Source organism: Anarhichas minor, unplaced genomic scaffold, assembly GCF_050575085.1.
Source record: "Anarhichas minor isolate MPS153535 unplaced genomic scaffold, ASM5057508v1 ptg000028l, whole genome shotgun sequence".
NCBI lineage: Eukaryota > Metazoa > Chordata > Actinopteri > Perciformes > Anarhichadidae > Anarhichas > Anarhichas minor.
This window is the reverse complement of record NW_027466474.1, coordinates 15,180,633-15,203,219: the sequence shown is the minus strand read 5'-3', so window position 1 is coordinate 15,203,219 and position 22,587 is coordinate 15,180,633. Positions and strand designations below refer to the sequence as shown.

The 22,587-nt window shown below is 47.3% G+C and overlaps 1 protein-coding gene across 1 annotated transcript in view; it reads right to left on the bottom strand.

The window, feature by feature from the left end:
* gpc3 (glypican 3) overlaps positions 1–22,587 on the bottom strand; it is a 91,724-nt gene that overhangs the window by 25,651 nt on the left and 43,486 nt on the right. The window contains exons 3-5 of the mRNA XM_076103015.1: positions 11,853–12,538; positions 3,387–3,529; positions 2,777–2,902 (exon numbers count right to left, since the gene is read on the bottom strand). Coding sequence (XP_075959130.1) covers positions 2,777–2,902; positions 3,387–3,529; positions 11,853–12,538 — 955 coding nt within the window. The remainder of the gene's footprint in view (positions 1–2,776; positions 2,903–3,386; positions 3,530–11,852; positions 12,539–22,587) is intronic.

Below are 22,587 nucleotides of genomic sequence, written 5' to 3'. Positions count from 1 at the left end.
CCCTTCTCCGCCGCTAATTATCACATTAATAATAGAGGGAGATGTGTGATCCATTCAGGAGGAAAAAAAAAAAAAAAAGGAAATATGGTTTGAGGAAGGAGGATTAAGGGAGGGAGATTTTGAGTGGAGATAAGGAGCCGAAGCAGGTTAGTGTTTCACACGATAGGTGCCGGTCCAAATTATTGTTCACCGAGACATAACTCAGCGTGCATCACCGTTAAACCCAGTTTGACCACTGATAGTCTCAGTTGTCAGCTCTCACTTTGTTATCTGATCGTTTCTTAGTTATTGTTCGCTGCTAGCAGGCCTGATCAGATCAGTTAGCTCCAGTGATAGCCTAATCTAATCTAACACCAATTACCACGCTATTAGGTCCCGTCTGAGTGGGACGCCTCACACGTCAGAATAAACAACAGCGGGAGAAGACGCTGCAGGTGATGAAGGGGAAACCTAATCGGCGTCTGACGCTTTTCACACCACCTGATCACACTTCCAGTCCCTCAGATACAGGCAGGGTCAAAGGTCAGGGTGTGTGGGGGTGCAAACAGTGCGGTCGTCACTATTAATACACTGCACGTCTTCAGGCCGAATGTCATCTTGAGCAAAACGAGAATCAAATTTAGATGATATCATGAAAATAGCTGCAAGGGACTGTATGACAATTATTGGGGGCGGCGAACCTTATCTTTCACTTCGTAAAAAAAACAAAACAGCTAAGCTCTCTCCGGGGGCGTTAATGCTTTCTTTCAACCCTCGTCTTGACAAACTACAACACCCTCCCTACAAAGTGTGAAAATAATATAACACTGTTATACAACTTGTTTAATAGTGTACATCAAATGAAATCTTAATGGGATTTCTAGTGTGAGCCACCAGTGGAGACGCTAGTGGCTCTAAGTCAGTCTGTGCAACATTTTGGATGGAAACGCATTGCCATGAAACTCAGCACAGATATTCATGGTCCACAGAAGATGTACTAACACGGACTTTTCCTCTAGCACCACCACAAGGTCAAAATTATATGAGACTGCTAACATGCTAAACTACGATAGCTGACGTAGTAAACGTTACATCAGCGTGTTAGCATTGTCACTGTGAGCATGTTACCATGGCGACTTTAGCATTTAGCTCAAAGTAAAGTTGCGTCCTAGGGAGCGACAGCTTTACACTGGCAACACTGTGTAGTGATGTTGATCAATGCGCATTGTTCCTGAAAAATAAATCAACACAATATTAAAAAACCTAATACCAAGACTAAAGTGTTTTCCTGCTTGTGGGAACAGTAACTCTTTATGTAACTATTAACTATTTTGATGAAACTAAATATGAATTCAGAATGATAAAATATAGTGCAGACTACCCTTCCTGAAGGAAAAATAACAACACCTTCCCTTTTTATTGACCTCCTCTCCCCCTATTCACTTTCATGCAGTCCCTGAATAAAATGTTCACAGCTGACATCTCATCTTTTATCATGCGCGTGGTTTACACTGCCATTAGATCCAAAAGAGGAATGGAAATTCAATGTTTTGAGTTGGCGCGGCGTCACATCTGTTATCAGTTATCAGTGTAACGCTGCTTGATGTGGTGAGAAGTGCTGCTCCTCTGATCTTGGCTCCAGGTAGGATGGTAAACACGCCTGATGAAAAGCGCCACATTTAGCTCCGAAGATCGCTCCTCAAGTATCGGAAACGTTCAGTACTCGACCCCTGCAGCGCTTATACCCCCCCCCCCCCCCACCCACCCAATCTAAATTTATCCGCTTGAGACAATAGGAGAATGAACGCCACGTTTGGCTCTGGAGACGGTCCTATCTGGGGAGGATAATTGAAGATGATCCAGAACAAATCTCAGAGTGAAAATGTACCCTGAGTGAATGTGCAGGCATACATGCCCTCGCAGACGACACGGAGAATTGCTCGCCCGGAGACACTGTAATCTCTCCATCACTCCGGTGTCCTTTCCTGCCTCTCTGCACCTTCCTATCGCACTGTTTGGTCCAGCAGGCAATCATGCCCTCCGGACAGCTCTGCCCCCATGCTCACCTGATGCCTCTTCTCAGATTGAGACTGTTTTTCTACCTCTGTGACAGACTCTCTTTCAGCAGTTTGAGAATTTATTCTCGGCCCCTCCTCGGGAACAAGAGGTGAGACATTAACCTGCAGCTGCTTTCCGTCTGAATTGTGTGCCTCTGCGTTGATTAAATTTCACACGTAATTTACAAAAGCAAAAAAAAAAAGGTTAAAAAAACGGATGATATATATAACTATGTATGCCAAATTGAAATTGGGGCCAGCTGACGGCGCGGGCGAAATAAAAGGAGGAAGTTATGATGTGTGGAGCCAGAAGGACAGGGGTGAAGAGAAATATTGCACAAACCAAATGAGGTTCTGCAGGGTAGCGCGGGAGATGTTGGATGAAGGAGCGAGAGAGCGATCGAAACAGCAATTAACTAAGCGAGAATAAGGTGACAGCGCGGCTGACATTAATAACATCCCATCGAGCCAAAGTCAAGATTTACACTCACACTCGGTGGGAGAGGGGGGCCCTCGTGCGGAGCTCATCAGCTCTGATCAAACTTACCCTTCAGCTCACCTACACTCTCCTCCTAGATGTGCTGCTGGATTGTTGGGGATTCAGGAGTCAGAGCAGGACTATTTGTGGTCATAAACTGGTCCTCTAGTAAAGGCAATAAACCCGAGGCACGTTGTAGGGTGCATTCGTCTATAGTGTGTGCTACAGCTGTTCATACAGGCAAAACGAGACACTGATTTACCTGTCTGTCATCTCCTGCCCGTTCCAGCAGAGGGAGTGGTTCGCCGGAGCGGGCTCACGGCTGCACAGCGCCTCCCCGAGACCACTGTAGAAGGAGCTGAAGCCCTTCAAGCTGGATATGAACTCCCTGAGGTGCAGGAAAAGAGAAGGGAATGTTCAACGCAGAGAAAGGCAAAGAATAAAAACTTTCAGTTGATCTGAATATGACTCTCGAACAATCTGCAGGGAGAAGATAGAGCGGGAGGAGAGACACGAGGAAAGAAACAGATTGGGCTTGATAGCAGTGAAAGCAGGTTGATGAGATCCCCCTTGAGAAAGAGAGAGTAACAGAGGCGAGAACAAGTAGCAGCTACAGTCCTAATTGACATTAATCTGGCCATTGTGCCGCCGAGGCCAGCAGCCCCGCTGGGCATTATTACACTGTTCATTTAAGCCTGAAGTGCATCAGGAGTGTGGGAAAACACTTGAGAGGTGAAAGACTGACTGTCGCAAGGAAACAGCAAGAAACCTGTCCGCGGTGTCAGGGACAGCGTTTTGTCTGCCAGACATATAATCGACCCTGCAGCGGTCTGGAGAGCGAGCCCTGCTTCAGCAGCCGGAGGGCGTCTCACCTGCGGAGGCCGCCCAGAGTCTCGTCAGAGTCCGAGGATGAGGGCCGGGGGTTGCGGGCCACGGCGGCGGCGGGAGGCGACGGAGGAGGAGATCCCACCGAGCGGGAGGCGCGCTGAGGAGTTTGTCCGCACATCCCGCTCACCTGCAGAGGAGAGAGGAGGGAGAAAAAAAACGAGAAGTGAGTGAACGAATTCAGTTTCCCACCAGAATTCTTCACCCCACTTGTGTTTTCATCGCTCCCATTTCCTAGCCGCTTACGCCTGTTTATTCAAAACACTCAATAGCAATGACACTGCAGATAATCAGAACCTGTCAGCAGCCAAACTGCCGGCCTTACTCAGCTGAGCCCCTCTGCAAATTGTCATCTGCTTGGGTTTGTTTATTTCTGAGTAGGGATGAAAGCAGGAGGGGGGGGGGGGGGGGGGGATTTGCATAACAAACAAGCCATTGTACCCTCTGCCAGCCGGTTCCGCCTTGTTCGAATTTGTAATCATAACACTCCCAAAAAAAAAAAAAAAAAAAAAAAAGCGAGAGCGTGAAAATAAGGCCTCTCGTTTGCTTCTTCTCTCCCCGTACAAACACCATTGTGCACCCACACGGGACGACATAACAATACTAAATAAGAAGTCCCCCCTCTGTCTCTCAGAGATAATGGACCTGGCACATTCTTTTCAGGTGCAATAAAAATGCAAATGGCTGTTAATGTTTAGCTTGTGGTTTAATGATTTACCGGTGGTTTAATTTCCCCCGGGGATTCTGGCCGAGGCTTAATTCTGCCATGTAACGTTAACAGCTAATTGTGCCCAGCTCCCCTTTAAGTGAATAGGCTGGCACCGCTGCTGCTGCATACTGATGTGACCCGATAGAGCAGCACTGGACATCTTTATCCGGTGGCAGCCGAGGCCCCACACACACACGCACGCACGCACACGCACACACACACACACACACAGACAGACAGATTTCCCAGCATAAACAAAAAAAGAATAATTTTAATGCAATTATTCATTTGAACACAATGCAGCTAAAGCTATTAACATGATAAACATGTCGTCCTGCATACTAATGGGCAACACACACACACACACACACAAACTTGCTTATTGCATGCATGCTGAGACACACAGAAATGCTGAACAGCTGTAAGACAGAATCGTCAGGGTTTATCAATGCAGCCTTGTCATCCAAGAATCACACACACACACACACACACACACACAGTCCTGACAGTCACAGATGCTTGAGTTCTCCTGCACCAGGCATTCACTAATGCCCAGCATCCCTGACTAGCCATCTCCACTAATACTTCCCTGCCATGTACTTGGGGGGAAATCTCTCACACACACACACACACACACACACACACACTTCAGCCCATGGTCTCCGTCACCTCATTCTCTTCCTCTCGTGTAATTCTCTCTCTCTCTCCTGCGCCTGCAGCGAGTGCCGGAGCTCCCACAGGCCATGATTAATGTGATTGGAGCTGCTTTCCTCTTCTTGTTTGTGCGTTCCCAGGAAGCCGTAGGGGAGTCGTGGCACAAGGGGGAGACGGATTCAGCGAGGCACCCCCCCACCCCTCCGCCAACCCCACCCCTCCGATTGTTTCCGGATTCTTCAAGGAAGGGGCTCATTAGCGGGGTATTAATATCACCTAGGGCTGGACTAACACAACTAACAGGAGAGTCTGCAGATAAAGCCTGCCTCAGCGTGAGGCCTCGGATATATCTGCACACTTTTATCTGCACTGAGCAGCCCGCCTCACTGAGCAAGAGGTGCTGACTGCCAGGAATACAACACACACACACACACACACACACACACACACACACACACACACACACACACACACACACACACACACACACACACACACACACACACACACACACACACACACACACACACACACACACACACACACACACACACACACACACACACACACACACACACACACAGCTCAGGTTCCATGTGGGGCTGCAATGTGCAAACATGGCGTAAAGATAAACTCTAAACAAATCAATGGCGATGCACGTGGATCCCGACACTCCAGTGTGTTAGCAGGCTTACGCATTAGTCTGGATCACCTGGAGTGATTCATTGGCAAACCGTTTCGGAGAGAAGATGCTATCGCCGTTATAAAGGTGCACAACTGTAACGACATATCGGAGAATATTTGGTGAGTAATGTTTGTGTTCCAGAGGAGTCCAGGCTCACAGGAGAGGGGGAGAGACTGAGTCAGCACTCAGCACTCATCCTCCTCCTCCTCCTCCTCCTCCCTGCATTGTTGTCACCGGCATATAGGAACTGGCTTCTGGTGAATTGCACACATTATAGGCATCCTATTTCAGCTGAAAGCCTTTCAGAGTCTCCCAGTGAAGTGGAAATGAGGGAAAAGTCTCAGTATATATCAAAAGTAGAGTAATACCAGACAGCTATTATGGTTACAACTTCAAATGGATACCGTACTGTCTGGGTTGGAAATGAGAAATATGGAGCAATAATCTCTCAGTCTGATGTGGTGTAAATTGTTCGCGTCCGATCGAGTCAGCTAGAGCAGCTAGTCCCGTTCTAGTCCCACGGCCGAGCTCAAAGCCCCCCAACAGACTCCAGTAAATGTGTCCATGTGATTTCAGTGGATATCATTGAATATCATTACTATCAATATTGTTTTTTTTTTCATACAATTGACTTGCCAGCGTTTAGGCCAGTTCAGTGCAGGCGGCAACCGGGTCTGCAAAAGTGAAGCCAATGCTGAAGTGCCTCACTCTTGCATTCACTCTACTGGGCATCAGGGGGCGATCCCTCCGGTTGCAAAAAGAAGTCTGATTGTGTAGAATTCTATGAGAAGATGATACGACTTCTCACCAAACTTTTCACTTTTGACAATGGCTGAAATGCCGAACTCAAGGCTTCAAAACCGTAGTCCACGAACCAATGAGTGACATGACTACGTCCACTTCTTACATACAGTCCAAGCTCGCACTTTCATTACTACCACTTAGAGAGAGCTGGCTGTTTCAACCTTTACTGTTAGCTAACTCAATTGAATGTTTACACACTACCTATAGTTGTGTGTACTATATTGCATTTGGCCCTTATTGTTTAAATGAACACAGGCCCAAGTGTCTGTAGCCCTTAAATGATCACTTTTAGCTCCACATCCATATACTGTGGACATGAAGCATTCAAACACAGCGATCACAGCTCGTTACAACATAACAGAGTTTCAGGTAAAGCTCAGTGGCTTTCAGTCTGATCTTTAAATCTCACTAATCAGTTCAGCTCAGTGCGCATATTTAGCAAATCCACCGCTTCAGGAATGTCGACATGACATTAACGAGATCAACAAAATCCCCAAATATTAAAAAAAATACAACATGTGTTTTTAGCACAAAGGTAAAGATCTCCTGCGTGGTAAAAGCTAGAACTGTCAGCACTAAACGCTGATGCTAACTCACTGAAATAGACGGGTAAGCCGTGCAGATCGGAGTCTAATTTAAAACGAGACATTAGGTGTTTGTGCGTCGACGTTAGTGAGACGCTTGTGAGGAAAATGGATTTCACACTTCTCACTCAGAGCTCTGCGGATCCTGAAGCATTCGGAGCTGTGAAAAGTTATTAAAGCTCGGTGTCTCTCTGATTTGACAGAGAGGACACGGTCTGATCCGTGGGTCTGAAGAGAGTACATGACGTATTTTTAAAGTGGGATGGAAAACAGGTGTAAAAGAATACCTGATATATCCCCTAAGAAGGTGCAATGAGGGACACATTGTCTGCATTGGGAGGAGAACGAAGATGTGATAAATGGTTCTTTGGTTCAAGAGATAATGTGAGATTTGTAACCGAATTATGAATAATTACGAAGCATATCATTGTCGCATTCTTGTCTAAAGTTAAGCGAGAAGATTAACTCTCTCATGTTTGAATGGTAAATATACCAATACGTAACAGTTTCCCCTTGTTCTCAGTCTTTATGCTAAGCTAAGCTAATCAGCTGCTGGCACATCGAGCTAGAAAACAGCTGAATCTAACTTAAATGATTTATTTTTGCTTTTAAAGGTTAATTTATCGCAGCATCAATGTAGCTTTGATCAGTCGTACCGTAATGCTTATTTTTCATCATTAAGTCAAACTCAATCACGCATGCAAACATCTGTAATTTAAATGGTCATTGAAACCGCAGATTGGGCCTTTTGAGGACTTCTATAATTCAAATGAAACAAATGACTCGATGAATAACAACTTTGATGACACGTTACAGCATTTGTAAACGGGACTCCTTTAATGTTTAAAAGCTCAAATGTCGCCGACATGTTTGAATGGATTAATAAGTCATAAAAATGCAGCAGAGACTTAATTAGCGCTCTTGAAACTGAAGCAACAGTTTGGAAGTGATTTGATCTGATGCTTGTGAGACAACAAAAAACGCGAGTGTGTTGTTGAACACATAATGTTGCAGGCACACAAAGAGATCTGTGGTATTAGACTTTGAGCACGTGTCGAGTGTGTGACGACACACAACTCATGCACTCTGCACTACATCTCCTCTACTCGTGGTCAGATCCATCACATTTCTGTCTCAACCTACTTCCCCCTCTTCATTTCCAGCAGGGTGATGGATGTCTCCTCCACACTGTCCTCTTCTCCTTCCCCTTGGGCTCGCTCTTCACACCCTTCCCTCTCCGCCTCTCTCTCCCCCGTCTCCCCTTCTCCTTCTCGTTGTTCCTCTCCTCTCTTTCTCCTCAGTAACCGGTAAAAATAGAGCTTCATAAATCATGCATCTTCTCTCAAAGCAGAGCGTGAAGAACGAGAGGAAACGAGGAAAAAACGAACGAGGGGGCGGGGGGGGGTGAAAGAGAGAGAAGGATGTTGAGGATGAGCTGCAGGGACGGAGGTGGATGGCATCAAACTGCAGGAGAGGGGTGGGAAGTTGACAGGGGAATAGATTGAAGCTGCAGGGCTCTTGGCTGCCCTCTCTCCGTCTCTCAGAACATTGGTGGATTCACGCTGGAGTTGCTCCGGTTGGAAGGAAAATGAGTGTTAACATGCAGGGGAGCGGGCTGGCGGACGACGAGCGGTCATCTCCCCGGAAGACTTACTCGTTTCAAGTCGACACACTTTTACTGGGATGGAGTCCATCCGTTTGTCCCCCTCGGTGGCAGTAAACGGGGGTCTGCACGGGAGGAGAAGTGAGAGGAGGGCAACCGCAGCTTTTACAATCACAGGAAAGCACTAAACAAGACTGTTTAGTGCTCCATAGGTCCATTTACATTGCTGTACTAAATATTGAAGTATCACTAAATGATTACTACGGTTTCCACTTAACAGCCACAAGGACATATTTTAGAGACCTGCTAGGATTTACAGGAGCAGACTCCATTACTGGAGCCACAAATCAAACTTTACATTATCGGTGCTTAACATTTCCAAAGACATGTTATTGGTAGACCTATTGGTGCCATTACCAATTTAAAATGAGTTGAGAGTGTAGAAAACCAGCAGCAACTACATACAGTAGACAATATATTTGCTCACTTTACATTTTTGTCGGTGTGTGGACAATAGAATTGTGGGCAGGGACTGTTATTATTCAAAATCCAAATTCTCACTGAAGATTACATTAGGTTTCATTAGGTATTTATTTGTAAAAAGTATATGTGTATTTTACTTTTATCATTATAGTTTTAAAAACATATTTTAAAGCCACTCTGTGTAAGATTTTAATATTTCTGGGTTTGGCGCCCCCCAGTGGTGGTATCAAACATTTTAAAAAGACAGCGTGACAGCACGGCATGTTGGCAGCCCCCCCATCCACCCGCCCACACCGAGGATCTGTTGGCAGAGTCTAGTCTGCAGTGTCGTTGCATACAATCCACTCGCTAAACTGTAGAATTACACAGAATTACAATGACCAAGTTTCACCTCTCTCCTTCTGTTGTCACTATGTGCACGTCGATTATATGGCGTTCATCTGACTGGTTTAAATATCATGAAACGTTTACTTGTCAGGATCATGATGCACACTGACCCGTTCAGACAGACCACCGATGCAGCGCCATCCGTCTGAATAATTTAAAAGATGCTAGAATTACATGGAAATGCTACTTGATTTTGAATTTTAGCTTTTTTGATATAATACTTCTGTAGACACAGTCTGTAGTTCTGTAAACAGATTTTTTTTATTGCTTTGAGGGAGTCTGGTGCAAGATGAGCAACGTTCTACTACATGACGCATAGTCGGTTGTGTTCACTGCAAGAAGAAATTATAAATCAAGGAACATCAGAAATATTAAAACAATCTGCATTATTATTGTTCCTGCTCGATACGACTTTACCGTGTTTAATGTAAGTGACAAGAAATAAGCTAGTTGTATTTATTAATATATAGTTAATTGGCTGAAATATATTTTAAAAAACACTGCAATGGTCCTTTAATCCTGAAATTCATTCACCCGAATCCTAAACTGGTTATTTGAGGTGAAGTAATCAGGTGTTGTGTAATTTGGGTTGGTCCCCCTGGACTCCTCAGAGAGACAAAATTAGCCTTCAGGGAGACGACGCCTCCGTCCCCTCGACGACTCCGCTGAGCGACGAGTGTCTCCGCAAGATTACGTTCAAACACGCAGACACACACACACACACACACACCTGACCTCGTCACAGCAGTGCTGAATAATACAGGACAATAGCAGCTCTGATCCTGTGTGCTGGAACCAGAGCCGGAGCCGTAAACACAGCGTAAAGTCATCTGCGGTGACTGGAGCTGCAGTCTTAAGAAAACCCACACAGGACTTCTTTTATTTTAGAGAAGGATCACACACACACACACACACACACACACACACACACACACACACGCGCACACAGAGTGAGCGATTTCCCCCAAGTCAGCGATTCACCGTTGCAGCCACGCCCTCGCGCTGTAGAGCAAGTGAGGTCAACCTCTGTGTTAATAAATGATGGGTTCTGAGTGGAAACCGCGGGGGACTCGGGGGTGTGAGAGTGAAAAGTTCAGCAGATCTACAGGAAGCAAAAGAAGAAGAAAAAAAGCACAACCAGCTCTGCAGCTCTGGCTGGAGAGAGAAAAAAAAGGTCTTCATATTTCATGAGCACTTCTCCCTGACTTCACATGTGGGCTACGAACAAACTTGACGGTTTTATCGGAGTTGAGAACACACACGTAACGGGTCAGCGGCGCCGAGGAGTGAGAGACGAGTTTCAGCGAGACCGCCTCCCTCCCTCTGCCTCCTTGCTATTATTTTGTTGAGTTTGCTTCAGCTGGAGCCGTGTCTAGCAGTTTGAGGTTCCTCATTACGAGGTGACGCCTTCTTTGTCGGAGGGAAGAAACGTAGCCCGGATCACTCGTCCTCCCTCGCTCAATAGAAGTCCTCTGACCTGAAATGAATGCGCCGTCTCCAGCTTCCTCATTCATTTCAGTGGGAGCAGTATTTTGGCACAGCATGAGCGCATAGTGTCGCATTAGCTGTCCGTCAACTAAAACTGGCAAGGCACTGCGGATTGAAAACTGTCAACAATCTGGCAGATGCTGCAGTTTAAAGTCCAGACGTGTAAAATTGCATCTTTGCATTTCCAAACACGATTTCTATCGGGGTGACTGTGCAAATTTAAACGTCAAAAGATAAACAAAGATGAACTTTAGCGACTACAGTTGCAAATGCAGGTCCCTTTAAATGTGTGGCAATTACTCAATTTAACTTGGTTCAACGCAACTTCATTATTATTCGACTTGAATTGTGATTCTGAGATGCAACCTGTTAAAAATACTCTTTGACTTCATATTGTTTCTTGCCGTTCCTGTGTGCGAGAATTCAGCTGGAAGTCAGTCGGCTGTTTCCCTCTGAAGGCCCCAAAAACACGCGAGTCTGTAGAACTTTTCAGTTTAACAGTTTAAGGATTCACAGAGATTGGTGCGAGTGTGACTTCACCTTCATACTAAGGTGTATCTTACAACTGATGAGATGGAGGATAAGATGTCACACCGTCTCATCGTGCTGTAAACTGTCAGCAGTGCAGTGTTCTGGAGTCTGGAATACAGTCAGTCTCATCTCTAGGAACACACCCACACCAATGCAGCCCTTGGATTTTACAATGCAGTGCTGTGTGTATGTGTGTGTGTGTGTGTGTGTGTGTGTGTGTGTGTGTGTGTGTGTGTGCCTATCATCCTTATTATAGATAGCAAAGGAAACTGACAGAAGGGCAGGAAGAAAGGCGTAATTACAAGTCTGTCTGCTACTTCAGCACCACGGACAGCGCCATGGATTTATCAATACGTGGCAGAGTTAGGCTGCTGATATTTCAGCGCCATAGATTCTTAACTTGCACAAACCTCAGTCAGATAAAGGATCAATGACTCAGGCAGACTAGACTCACATATTCAACAAAAAACAACAACAACCTGTCTCTCAAAACGGCGACTGTGTGCATGTGTGTACTTGACTCACCAGGGCAGTGAGGCGGGTGCGGGCGCTTATGGCGTGCTTGAGAGCCTGTTTGATCATGGAAGGCAGCCAAAGAACGACGGCCTCCATGTCCTGCTCCCTCCTCATGGCACCGGCCAGCTTCCCCAGTCCGTCTACGTAGCTCCTCCAGTGCGGCTGCACCTCGGCCGCTCCCCCCAGGCAGCCGTGCATCACCGCCTGGCAGAAGCCCCGGCAGGCCGGCGGCCCCAGCAGGCCCTGGCAGTGCGGGCAGTACCACAGCCTCAGCAGGGCCCGGCCGCAGTCCCGGCCGGGCCGCAGGTGGTCGGTGGTGTTGACCACCTCGATGCCCAGGTTCAGCGCCTGCAGAAAGACGCGCGTGGCCAGGAGAGAGCGAGACAGACGGGTCATCATCAGTTTGGGATACGGGCCGAACGCTCCCGAGTCCTTCCAGGCTCCTCTCACACACTCCTCGGACGCAGCGGACGCAACGCCGCCCAGCAGGCGGCGGTAGGCCAGGGGGAAGAGGCGACCGTAGAGCACCGCCACCATGTGGTCCACCGTGGAGTCCGAGCCCAGGATGTAGAGCGACATGTCCAGGAAGAGCTGCCCCACGGAGCTCTGGGCTCCACCCCCGAGACCCGGGAACTCCGACTTCAGCATGGCCAGCGTGAAGTTACGGCCGTGACGCAGCACCAGGTCGAAGGCTTCTGCAAGAGAGCAAGAAAGAAACATGAGGAAAGAGTCAGAAGTGTGTGGGGGGGGGGGGGGGGGGGGGCACCTTTTTGAAAGCTGTTGCACTCATGCCTCAGCAATCACAACAACTACGGCGAGCTGTCAGAAAAAATTTGGCAGCAATTTAGCTCAAAAACATGAAACACTCGAAAAGATGCAATTCCCCCCAAAACATGATCCCATCGTTAACGATCACAGTGGGAGAAAACTTCCCACGCACACCCTCTCTTTCCCTTTCCCCCAGTTTTTCTCAATCTGTTATTTTCACTAATGGGGCTGTTCACACAAACACAAAGCTGCTAGAACAGACTATGGCTGGGAATATAAAGAGAGCAAAGCTCCTGGAAAAGATGAAAAGCAAGATCTGGGGATTGACCTTTCAATACAACTAAAGAGCGGACTAGAACTGAGCTCACAGGATCTTAAAGACGAAGTCCCTTTTAAAGGAGAGCATTAATGCCAATATATTAGTCAGCGGAGAGAGGCGTGAAAAAGTCTGCAGGGAGAGAAACATACGGAGGATGGCGGAGGGAGGGGTGCGCGGCCGACGTGAGCAGGGAAAATAATCGGTGACGTTTTTCAAGGCTCACAGTGAAGTCTTATCAACAAGGTGGCACAAGAAGTCGGAGCTCTTGCATCGACCCCGGTAGCAAAATGAGCGAGGGCCCCGACAACAACAGAGGGGATTTAAAGCTCCATTACTGAACTTAGCGTGGGAGCTGAGAGTCAGTGAAATGAAGCTTTTTGCACAGGAGAATAGCTGGGGATGCCCAAATCCCATTTATACTGCAGCTAGTCCACTACATCACTTTGTTGAGAGCGATAGCCACTACTGCTTTGTGAGGGCATGTGGGGGGGGGGGGGGGGGGGGGGGGGCGTAGGTTTAAGGGATCGTTAGAGGAGTTTTATTGCTTTTATGTGCCACAAAAGCCAGCCATTTCATCTTTGTTATTTCATTTTATTCCTCGCTCGGCTAGTTTCATTTCTTTCTCCTCATGCGTCTCGGGGGGCCAAATGAAGCTTGTCGGCCCGCACGGAGCACCGGGTCCTCGGACAGCACCGGGGCACGGCGTCACACCTCTGACTTTTCTGTGTAGAACGTTTGATGTGTTTCTCTTTGTGCAATTTCAGGCACACGAGGGGGTCCATTTGAGAATATGGCAATATCTGAGGAAAAGAAAAACACACATCACACCCTCTCTCTGACTTGCTGCTGCTGCTGCGGTGCATTCCAATGTAACTTTAAAACAATCCGAACACATACATTCATTCTGGGTGGTGGGAGTTGAGGCGAAGACCTCCACATGTGTTGAAAATGTTGCTTATTTTTAAGCTTTATGGCCCAATACATTAACTTACAGAAATGATAACAGAAACAGAAAGGGAAATAATAGACACAAGTTGTTTTTTTAATGCGGTTGCTTTAGTATAGTTAGTATCACTTGACTCTGGTTCCAGTGTGTAGTGTTCATTGCAACAGACATACATCTGTGAAAACACTATGACGATACTTCTACGCCTCCAAAGTGAAAGGTAAATAATATGCCGCGTCTAAGGCTGAGTGTCTGGGTTTGAATGGGTTCGTTGCAATTAAATGATGATTTATTTAAAGGAGCAGTGTGTAGGATTATAGGGGTAGAAACGGAATATAATGTTCAAAACTATGTTTTCATTAGTGCACAATCACCTGAAACAAAGAATCGTTGTGTTTTGGCCGCCATGTTGCACCGCCATGTTTCTGCAGTGGCCCAGAACGGACAAACCAAACACTGGCTCTAGAGAGAGGCCCATGGAGTTCTCTACAGGCTTGGAAAGGTTTTGGGATCAGATGCTTAATGCAGCCTTAACCATTACATGCCTCCAAATCTCCCTCACTGCTCCTGTACATCAACTGGCTCCAGAGAATCCTAAATTAGAGAAAATGCGCTACACTATTATTCAGCTGTAGCGTGGCCGCGGCGGCCGCTGTTCAGCTGAAGTCGCGCTGCCTCGAATTAAACGAGTCATTTATCCCCAAACTTCCTCAGCGGTAAACAGCGTCAGGCTGTGGTTTTAACATTTGAGTGCGTGCGTGAATATGAAACAGGGTGGGAAACAGCATGCGTGCTCAGTGAAACCGTTGCCGGGTGGATAGTCGGGTTATAAAAGAAACATTTGAGGATGTTTGAGTGTGAGGAGGATGCTCGGGAGCGGCGCGCATCTGTTTGGGTTTTTCGGGGCCGCGGCCGCCCCGCTGAGTCTGAGAAGCACTTCCCTCTGTGATCAATGAGCAGACAGATGTGCGGATTGCCAGTCGAGACAAGGAGACAGACTGGGAGGAGGGAGGACACGCCCACACACACACGCAGAGATAAAACACACACGTAGATGCTCAATTCCTGGTAATTCCTCGTATATTTGGTTACTGATGGAACATTGAAGGCGGTGAGAAAATGCACATCCACCTCAAAGCTATTTGCTTCCCCTTTTCCTCGCTTTCTGTGAACATCAAACCCTGTGATTCCGCCGCTACCTGTAGTATCTCTTACACCACAAAGAGGAGAGCCACTTTGTAATGGTAAAGAGAAAGACTAGAGGGCTCTTCATAGATGCAATTCAGTGGCTCTAAGTAGCCCGGGTCACGGTACGAACCGTTGCGAGCCCATTTCCTGTGCGCGCCGCTCGCTCTCCTTCATCAGTGAAAGCCTGCGTTGCGGGATCAGGTGTCCTCTAATGGAGGGGAGAGGGGGCTGTGTGTCAGGGGCCTGTGACATCCTGGGTGAACGCCGGAGGAGGTCAAGAGCTCTACATTACCGGAGCGGGGGAGCCCGAGGCAACATATTGGGTCGCGCTTAAAATTAGCAGTAGCATTTATTTTGTCGCTGTCACGGATGGAGACAGAAGGCTGGCTGCTGGAAAGCCGTTTCCCCTCCGAGACCGAAGGCTTTTTACAGGCGCATCAGCAGCGGGGGGGACGGGGGACGGGGGGGGGGACGTCTCTGCCTCTCCTCTTCCACATCTATCCAACAGCCAGATAATGTTTACTCCAAGGGGTTTAGGCCTCTCAGCTTCCTCGTGCATTAAAATATGGATATCCACTAATTTACCTCACATTAAGCACTCCATCCCATTGCCATTGACACCGTCGCTCTGCAGTGTTCCACCGGTTTATCCTAATACCTACTTTGTCTGCGTATTTTGTCATTAATCAAAGCCCTCGATTAAAATGTGATCAAGTCCCGCAGGTCGTCCAAAGTGTGAAAGAAAGCTCATAAATCCGCGTCACGGTGGGGTCACTTACTTCCGACACCCAAAAAGCTCTGAGTGACTCCCGCTCCGACATGAAACAGGCTTTTCACATAATCTATGAACGGCCTGTCAAATGAGCATATTTGATGTCCGTGAGGGCCATCAGTCTCGGGTGTTACGTAAGTCAAACTAGGTGCGTGCCAGACTGACTGACTGACTGACTGACTGACTGACTGACTGACTGACTGACTGACTGCCGACACGCTGCGGAGGCAGACATGCTCCTATAGTGGCCTCATCAATCAGCTGCCCGTACACCTATTATCCCCGGGAGGGGAAAACATCGATGCATTACAGCAGCCAATGAGACTAATCCATTTGGCTGATGGCGTGTCACCTCTAGCCGCCACGGAGATGGATGAAGAAGCCGCCGCCACCTGGACCCGGTGACAAAACAGTAGCTGTCCAGGACGCAGGGAGAGGACTGGCAGGAGAGCTGGAGGGCCATTTACAAAGACAGCCGTCAGCGGTGGAACATAAAGTGATTTATGTAATAAAGCAAAACTGACTAACCCTTTTTTTTAAAACTTGTTGATTGTGAAGTTTAGACTTACTGACGGGGCTTCAGAAAGCAAACAGCGGTCAAAATGTCTTGAGTCTGCAGTAAAAACACATCAGTTTGTTTAGGATACAGACGCGTGCACAGGCTGACACGTGCATCAACCTCCCAGCGTGCTTTGCTTTCAGTAAGGATTTTATGAGCCTGTTTACAACAAAAGCAGCATCTGCTCATTGACTGTAAACAATATGCTGTTTTTCCAGACACATTCCACTCCGCTCCCGCAGGTAACCTGAGAGTAGATCCACCTGACCAGCTGCGTCCCAATCCGGGTGCTCCCGCGTTTTACGGGACGGGACGGGACGGGAGGGGGGTTGGGGCTGCTTCCAGGAACAGAGCAGACAGGATGCTGGTAAGGCCCAGATAGCATCACCAGCGGACCGCGAGGGCCAACGGACAGCGGGGCGCAAACGAGACACGTATTAGGTTACTCCATCTGTTGAAGAGAGCGGCGCGTCCCACACACAAAGACACGCGCAGGCTCACCGACATACACAATGCAATCACTGCAGCGCACAGCAGTGGACAGGTGGTGACGGCGTGGGCGAGCATTTGGCACAGCAGAGCGGGGAAGGGCAAGGTGGCAGTCAGGTGTAAGGACTGCACCTACACACACACACACACACACACACACACACACACACACACACACACACACAGGCCGGTTTTTCTTTCATTCGTTTCTCTGCCTCCCAATGAGCTTCTGGAAAATGTTTCTTCGCAGCTGGACAAAGAAACTTAAACGATGAAAATTCATCCGCTGGTGTTGTTACCTGTAGCCTGCTACCCATAAACACATGAAGTGAAGAGGAGTTTTCTAAATCTCACACAGTGAGTCAGACACATTTGAAAAATATCAACACTGAAATGATGTTGTTGTTTTGTTTTTTTATTTAAAATAATGCACAAAGGCTAAGCATTTGTTGGGGAATTGTTCGATGTGTTTATTAAGAGGAGATTGGTTGCTGCTCTGATTCTTTGGGGCTTTTTCTGACAAATCAAACTGTATAAGAATGAATAATATAAATGGTTGATTCCATTACATAAGTGTCTTTGACTGAACTCCATATCTGTCCTTTTTCAATAACAGAAATAATAATAAAAACAACAATAATAATAATAAAGTTGGTCTTCAGTCATAGTGAAAATTGGAAAAATGGGATGGTTTGTGTGTTACTTTCATTGTGGACTCTTCAAAAGAAGGATCTTCATAATCTAAATAATTATATTAATATCCATATATATAGTAAAATATATGTAAAATATGTCAAATAACCCCCAAAAACAAAAAGCCCCATGAAAAATGTCTCCCGTCCTCTCTTAATAAAAGACAGGAAGCACTGGACACCCACGGAGCCATACTGCTGGTCCAGTACTACAGACTACACCAGGCTGCTTCCTCTGCCTCCATATTTCCGTCTGACACCATTGCCTCCATTGATCTCTGGCGCTGCGGTCCTTGCCGAGGTCAAAGTTGAGCCGTGCTCCGTCTCGGACCGTGGCAGAGGACACGGTGTACGGCAGAGTAGAGGACGCAGTGAGGTGGGAAGGACGCGAGGGCAAAAGTGAACTGGAAAAACACAGCCGAGAGCTGCAGGGGAGGAGGAGGAGGAGTGAGGAGGAAGGAGGGAGGAGGAAGGAGGGGGTTTAGTGAATAGTGCCAGAACGTGTGGAGAGAAACATTCAGCGAGGCTGGCTTTGAAGCTGCATTCAAAGGCAGCTGGAGTCAAGCGGTTGCCAGGCCTGCGAGACACATCGTGCACCTTCCTCGCCAAACTCAGCCGCCGGTGAGAGAGACCTGACCCCCCCCCCGATCAAAGGCTCGCACCGCGGACAAAATGCACGTACAGTAGACACAGCCTCGGACTCCAGAGGACTCTCTACCACTCAGAAGTGAAAGGCTATTCCAATAACGGATTAATTTCCAGCACACAGGCCGAGACAGGACACACAAACACAGACTGTGCCCCCCCCCCCACACACACACACACACACAAACACACAGCTCTCGTTTCTCTCCAGGGCTGTGATTCGAGGACGAGGGTGAAAAAGCCAGAGTGGAGACAGTGTGAGGGGAGATGAGAGAGGTCACGACAAACACAGCTTGAGCACTCCACTCCGAGTCAAGCATCCAGGCTCTATTAATCCAATATGCATCTCTGAGTCGATCCCGTGGCTTAGAATAAATACACTCCCACTCATTCCCCCTCAGTCCAGCCTTCATGCTCGCAGCGCAGCGTGCCCATGCATCGGCTTAATTCCGCACAGCGGCGCTTTTTTAAAACATAGAGACAAATGGGATGAGAAATATTTGCGTTGCCATTTTTCATAAAGTGCTCAAACAGTAAAGGAAAGAGCAGATTCTCTTAATCGGCCTTTTGAGACATAAAAGAGCAAAGGACTGAACCGGAGCAAACTCGTAGAGGAAAAGCAGTGAGGGGATACTGGGTTGTTTTTGAAGTTCTTGAAACAGATGGGTGCACAGTGAGATAGAGAGAGAGAGAGAGCGAGAGAGAGAGGAGTGCGAGATGTGGAGGGAAAGAGATGGAGTGAGACAGGAGATGGTGAGGGTGCAGGAGGCCTGCTAGCTTCATTATGAGTGTGGAGCTGCAGTACAAGGAACTTTCATGGGTTTAAAAAATAAAAAAGGCGTTAAAACTATAGCAGATTTGTGTCCCCTGCGTCCAACATGTTAGAGGTTATTATTAAAACACAAGTTACATTACACTCATGAAGTCATCCTCTGCCCCCTTGACGCTCGTCAGCGTGCACGTGCACGGCTGAGAACAAATCCCACCTTCCTTCTTAATTAATACGAGCTGAGTTTAATAAAAGATTAGAAAGGCCAGAGCCCGGCTGTTTTAATAATTAACTGTGAGTTATATACCGGCTCCTTTACACAGAGTGAGAGAGCGTGTACACCGCGAGATTACTCGAAGATGATTTATGAGATTAAAACCGTGTGTGTGTGTGTGTGTGTGTGTGTGTGTGTCGGTGTGTGATTGTGTTTGTAATTGACTGCCCTGAACCCCTGAGGGTTGAAGGACATCAATGACAGTTTCATTACAGACCGCAGAGTGCAGTGTAAGGGGGACGGTGTTTACTGCTCCTCTTCCCGGTGACAATGTGGGTTCAAACGCGGCTCGACACGCCGAATCAGCGCGCGTGAAGAGGACCAGAGGTTTAGCAACTTTGGGAGAAAAAAAAAAGTTTGCAAATGAACACACTATTTCATTTTCTGCAGGGATATTTCAACTTCAGTCTTAACTTTGCGGAGGGAAGGACGGCCTCGGGGAGGAATAACATGCCAACAGACTTTGATGTGGAACGTGGAAATGTGGAGCTTTTTAACCGGCAGCAGTTAAAAAGAAGAAACAAGACGTGGCGGAGGAAGAGGAGCTCTCGCTGAGCCTTTTTGTGGCTGGCAGAAAGTAACCTTAACAGGCTGTAAAGAATACACCGAGGCATGGAAACGTTGGACGCTGCGGTTCAGCAACAGGCTGCAAACTGCCGCTCACGGGTGGAGCTGTCACCGAGGAGCGAGGCATCAGGACCGGAATGGGCGGTCAGGAGGGCAAAGAGGTTTAGGAGGCCGAGGAGGAAACACATCAGCGGGAGGTAAGTGGAATAGCCAGAGGCTACTAAAAAGAAGGCAGCGGGAGGAATCGATTCAAGCTGATTTGACAACGGCGTTCGAGAGCTCGACGGAGAAACACTCCAGTAAAACTGGGGAAGTTATCAGAGTAAAGATAGAGAGCAGGGAGCTTTGGAGTCTGTGACGGGGGGGGGGGCAGCCATCTCGGAGACAGAAGAAGTGTTGGGAAACGGCAACAAGTCGAAGAGCGAGAAGACAGCTCGCGAAGCCAGACTTCAGAAGATGAAGCAGAATGCATCAGCGCGAGTGTAAAACGGAAGAATCCCTTCACCGCACCGACAACCACCAAAAAAAGGACGAGGAATGGCCTCAGACAGCGTTTTGCAAGGCTCATTTAGAATTCATAAAATCATTTCGTCACTCACTGCTCTTCACGGAGAACCATAAAGCGAACACACAATCCAGACAGAGGTAACAACGTTCGTCGTCTTGGTTTAAACCTCTCATGTTGCAGCTGACAGCAGATCAGCCTGCTCCTGCCTCCTTCCACCATCACACACGCGCTTCTTTTTAACCTGCCGCAATCTTGCCTCTGTAAACCCTTAATGTCGAGGCGCTTTCTACATTTAGAGGCGGATGATGCAACACTCGGCGTCAACTGCGAGCGAATGTGAGAACAAATAAATTCAACAGCAGCTTGAGTGAACGGTGTTTCTCTCGGGTTCTGCTGTTCTCACGGCGTCTCGGTGGGACAGGAGGCCACCAGCACTCGCGTGGATGATCACCAAGTCTGGGAGAAGTTGTGAGGTGATAATTAATTAATTAATTACGCAGGGAGGAACCGCAAAATGTTGACATACCGTTGGGAAAATGTGTCGGTGACAAACGGAGAGGGGAAAACAAATAGAACGGGTTATCTGAGGAGGACCGAAGACGTGAAGACAACGTTGCAACAAGTGTTCTCTTCTACGTCCCGCACAGGCCACGCAGAAACAGGAAGTCAAGCTTTGGTTTCAACATTCTCTCACTTTCTAATACCGACTTTTATTGTTATGTGAGAGAACATTAGGGCCTGACCTGACAAAGCCTTGTTGCATTTGGTTTATTGGGTAAATCTGTGAGTTTCTAACACAATGTAGTGAGCAGATGTGATGAATGTCTACATTGGTTTGACTGATTTTCAGTCTAGGCCTTAGGCCACCATACACTACAGATACTGTGTATTTATTTTACAAAGCAACCATCCTGACATCAATTATGTGAAATGATGCTGCAGCTCAACTAGCTCCTTTAAAATGACGACCAGATACACGACCTCACTGGCATGCAGCTGGGTTTCTGCAACTGTTTGCAAATCAAGGCGACAGTGTTATCGTTTGTGTTCAAAGATCACTTCAAGCAGCTTTTAATGGAGTTCCACAAAGGGAAAGCCACCACGAAGACCCGTGGCTCAATATCCACTTTCCCGGCAGTGAACCACGTCTTTGAAATGCAACATGACCATCTCGTGTTGTGGGAAGCAGGTGAGGGATCACGCTCCTCCATCTATTAAAAAGCTAGAACTAGCGCCTCACCTTTGAATGCCTCCGCTATAACCAGTCAAGATGCAGCTTACATTTGTAATATAGACTTGAAAGAGTCATAAAAACATAAACTACTGTTTATGCTTTACAAACCTGTTATGAACTGTGACCGGTGGGATTAATTAATCGGAGTCGTCTGTAGCTGCAAGGCAGCATCACTGACCACCAGCTGGAGGAAGGAGCCCGAAAAACAAACTCCAGAGAGGTTGCTCTTTGTTGCTTCAGTTGCTGCTGGCATGTGGTTGGAGTATTTATTTTCCATGACTGTTTTACTACACCGCAGTAAAATATTGATATGGCACCAGCCCCATTAAATGAGTTTAACTATGCCCCTGAAGTCCTACAAACACACCAGATGGCCTGAGATTTGGGGATTATATCAGTTTATGGAACAAAAGAGAGAAACTATTAATCTCTCAACCAAAAAGGGGAAGAGGAGGACTTCTGATCTCAAACTGAGAGAAATCCCTTCTTGCCCACAAAACCCCCCTTTTGAATTTAAAAGTAAATATTTTGTGAAACGGCACAGTGGTTGACAAATTAAATTGAACCGGCACATTAACATTGATGAAGGGAGTGCGAAGCATCTGTGGGCTTTTAAAAAACACACAAGCGTGATTGGCACCAAATTCAATCAGCAGAACAACAGAGCGGAGATCCCCATGCTGTATTTTGACATCTGAAAAAATGCATTTGGCTTAAAACCACTGGAGCACAAACATCCTTTTGAGCTGGAAACATCAAAATCTGGTTAAAGCCTTTCAACAGGACATTCAAATGAGTTTCACTGCTGTAATTTACCGCAACATTGCATCTCCTGAAAATTGTCATTATGGTGTGTGGCATAATCTCCCTTTTAAATTCAGCAAGGTGATGGAGGAATGTGTGTGGAGAGACATTGGGAGGGGGGGGGGGAAGCAGAGAGGATGCGGATTAGAGAGCGAAAGTACAGCAGACAACAGTGAGACGGTCAAAGGAGCTGCAGTCTGAGACGTTGTG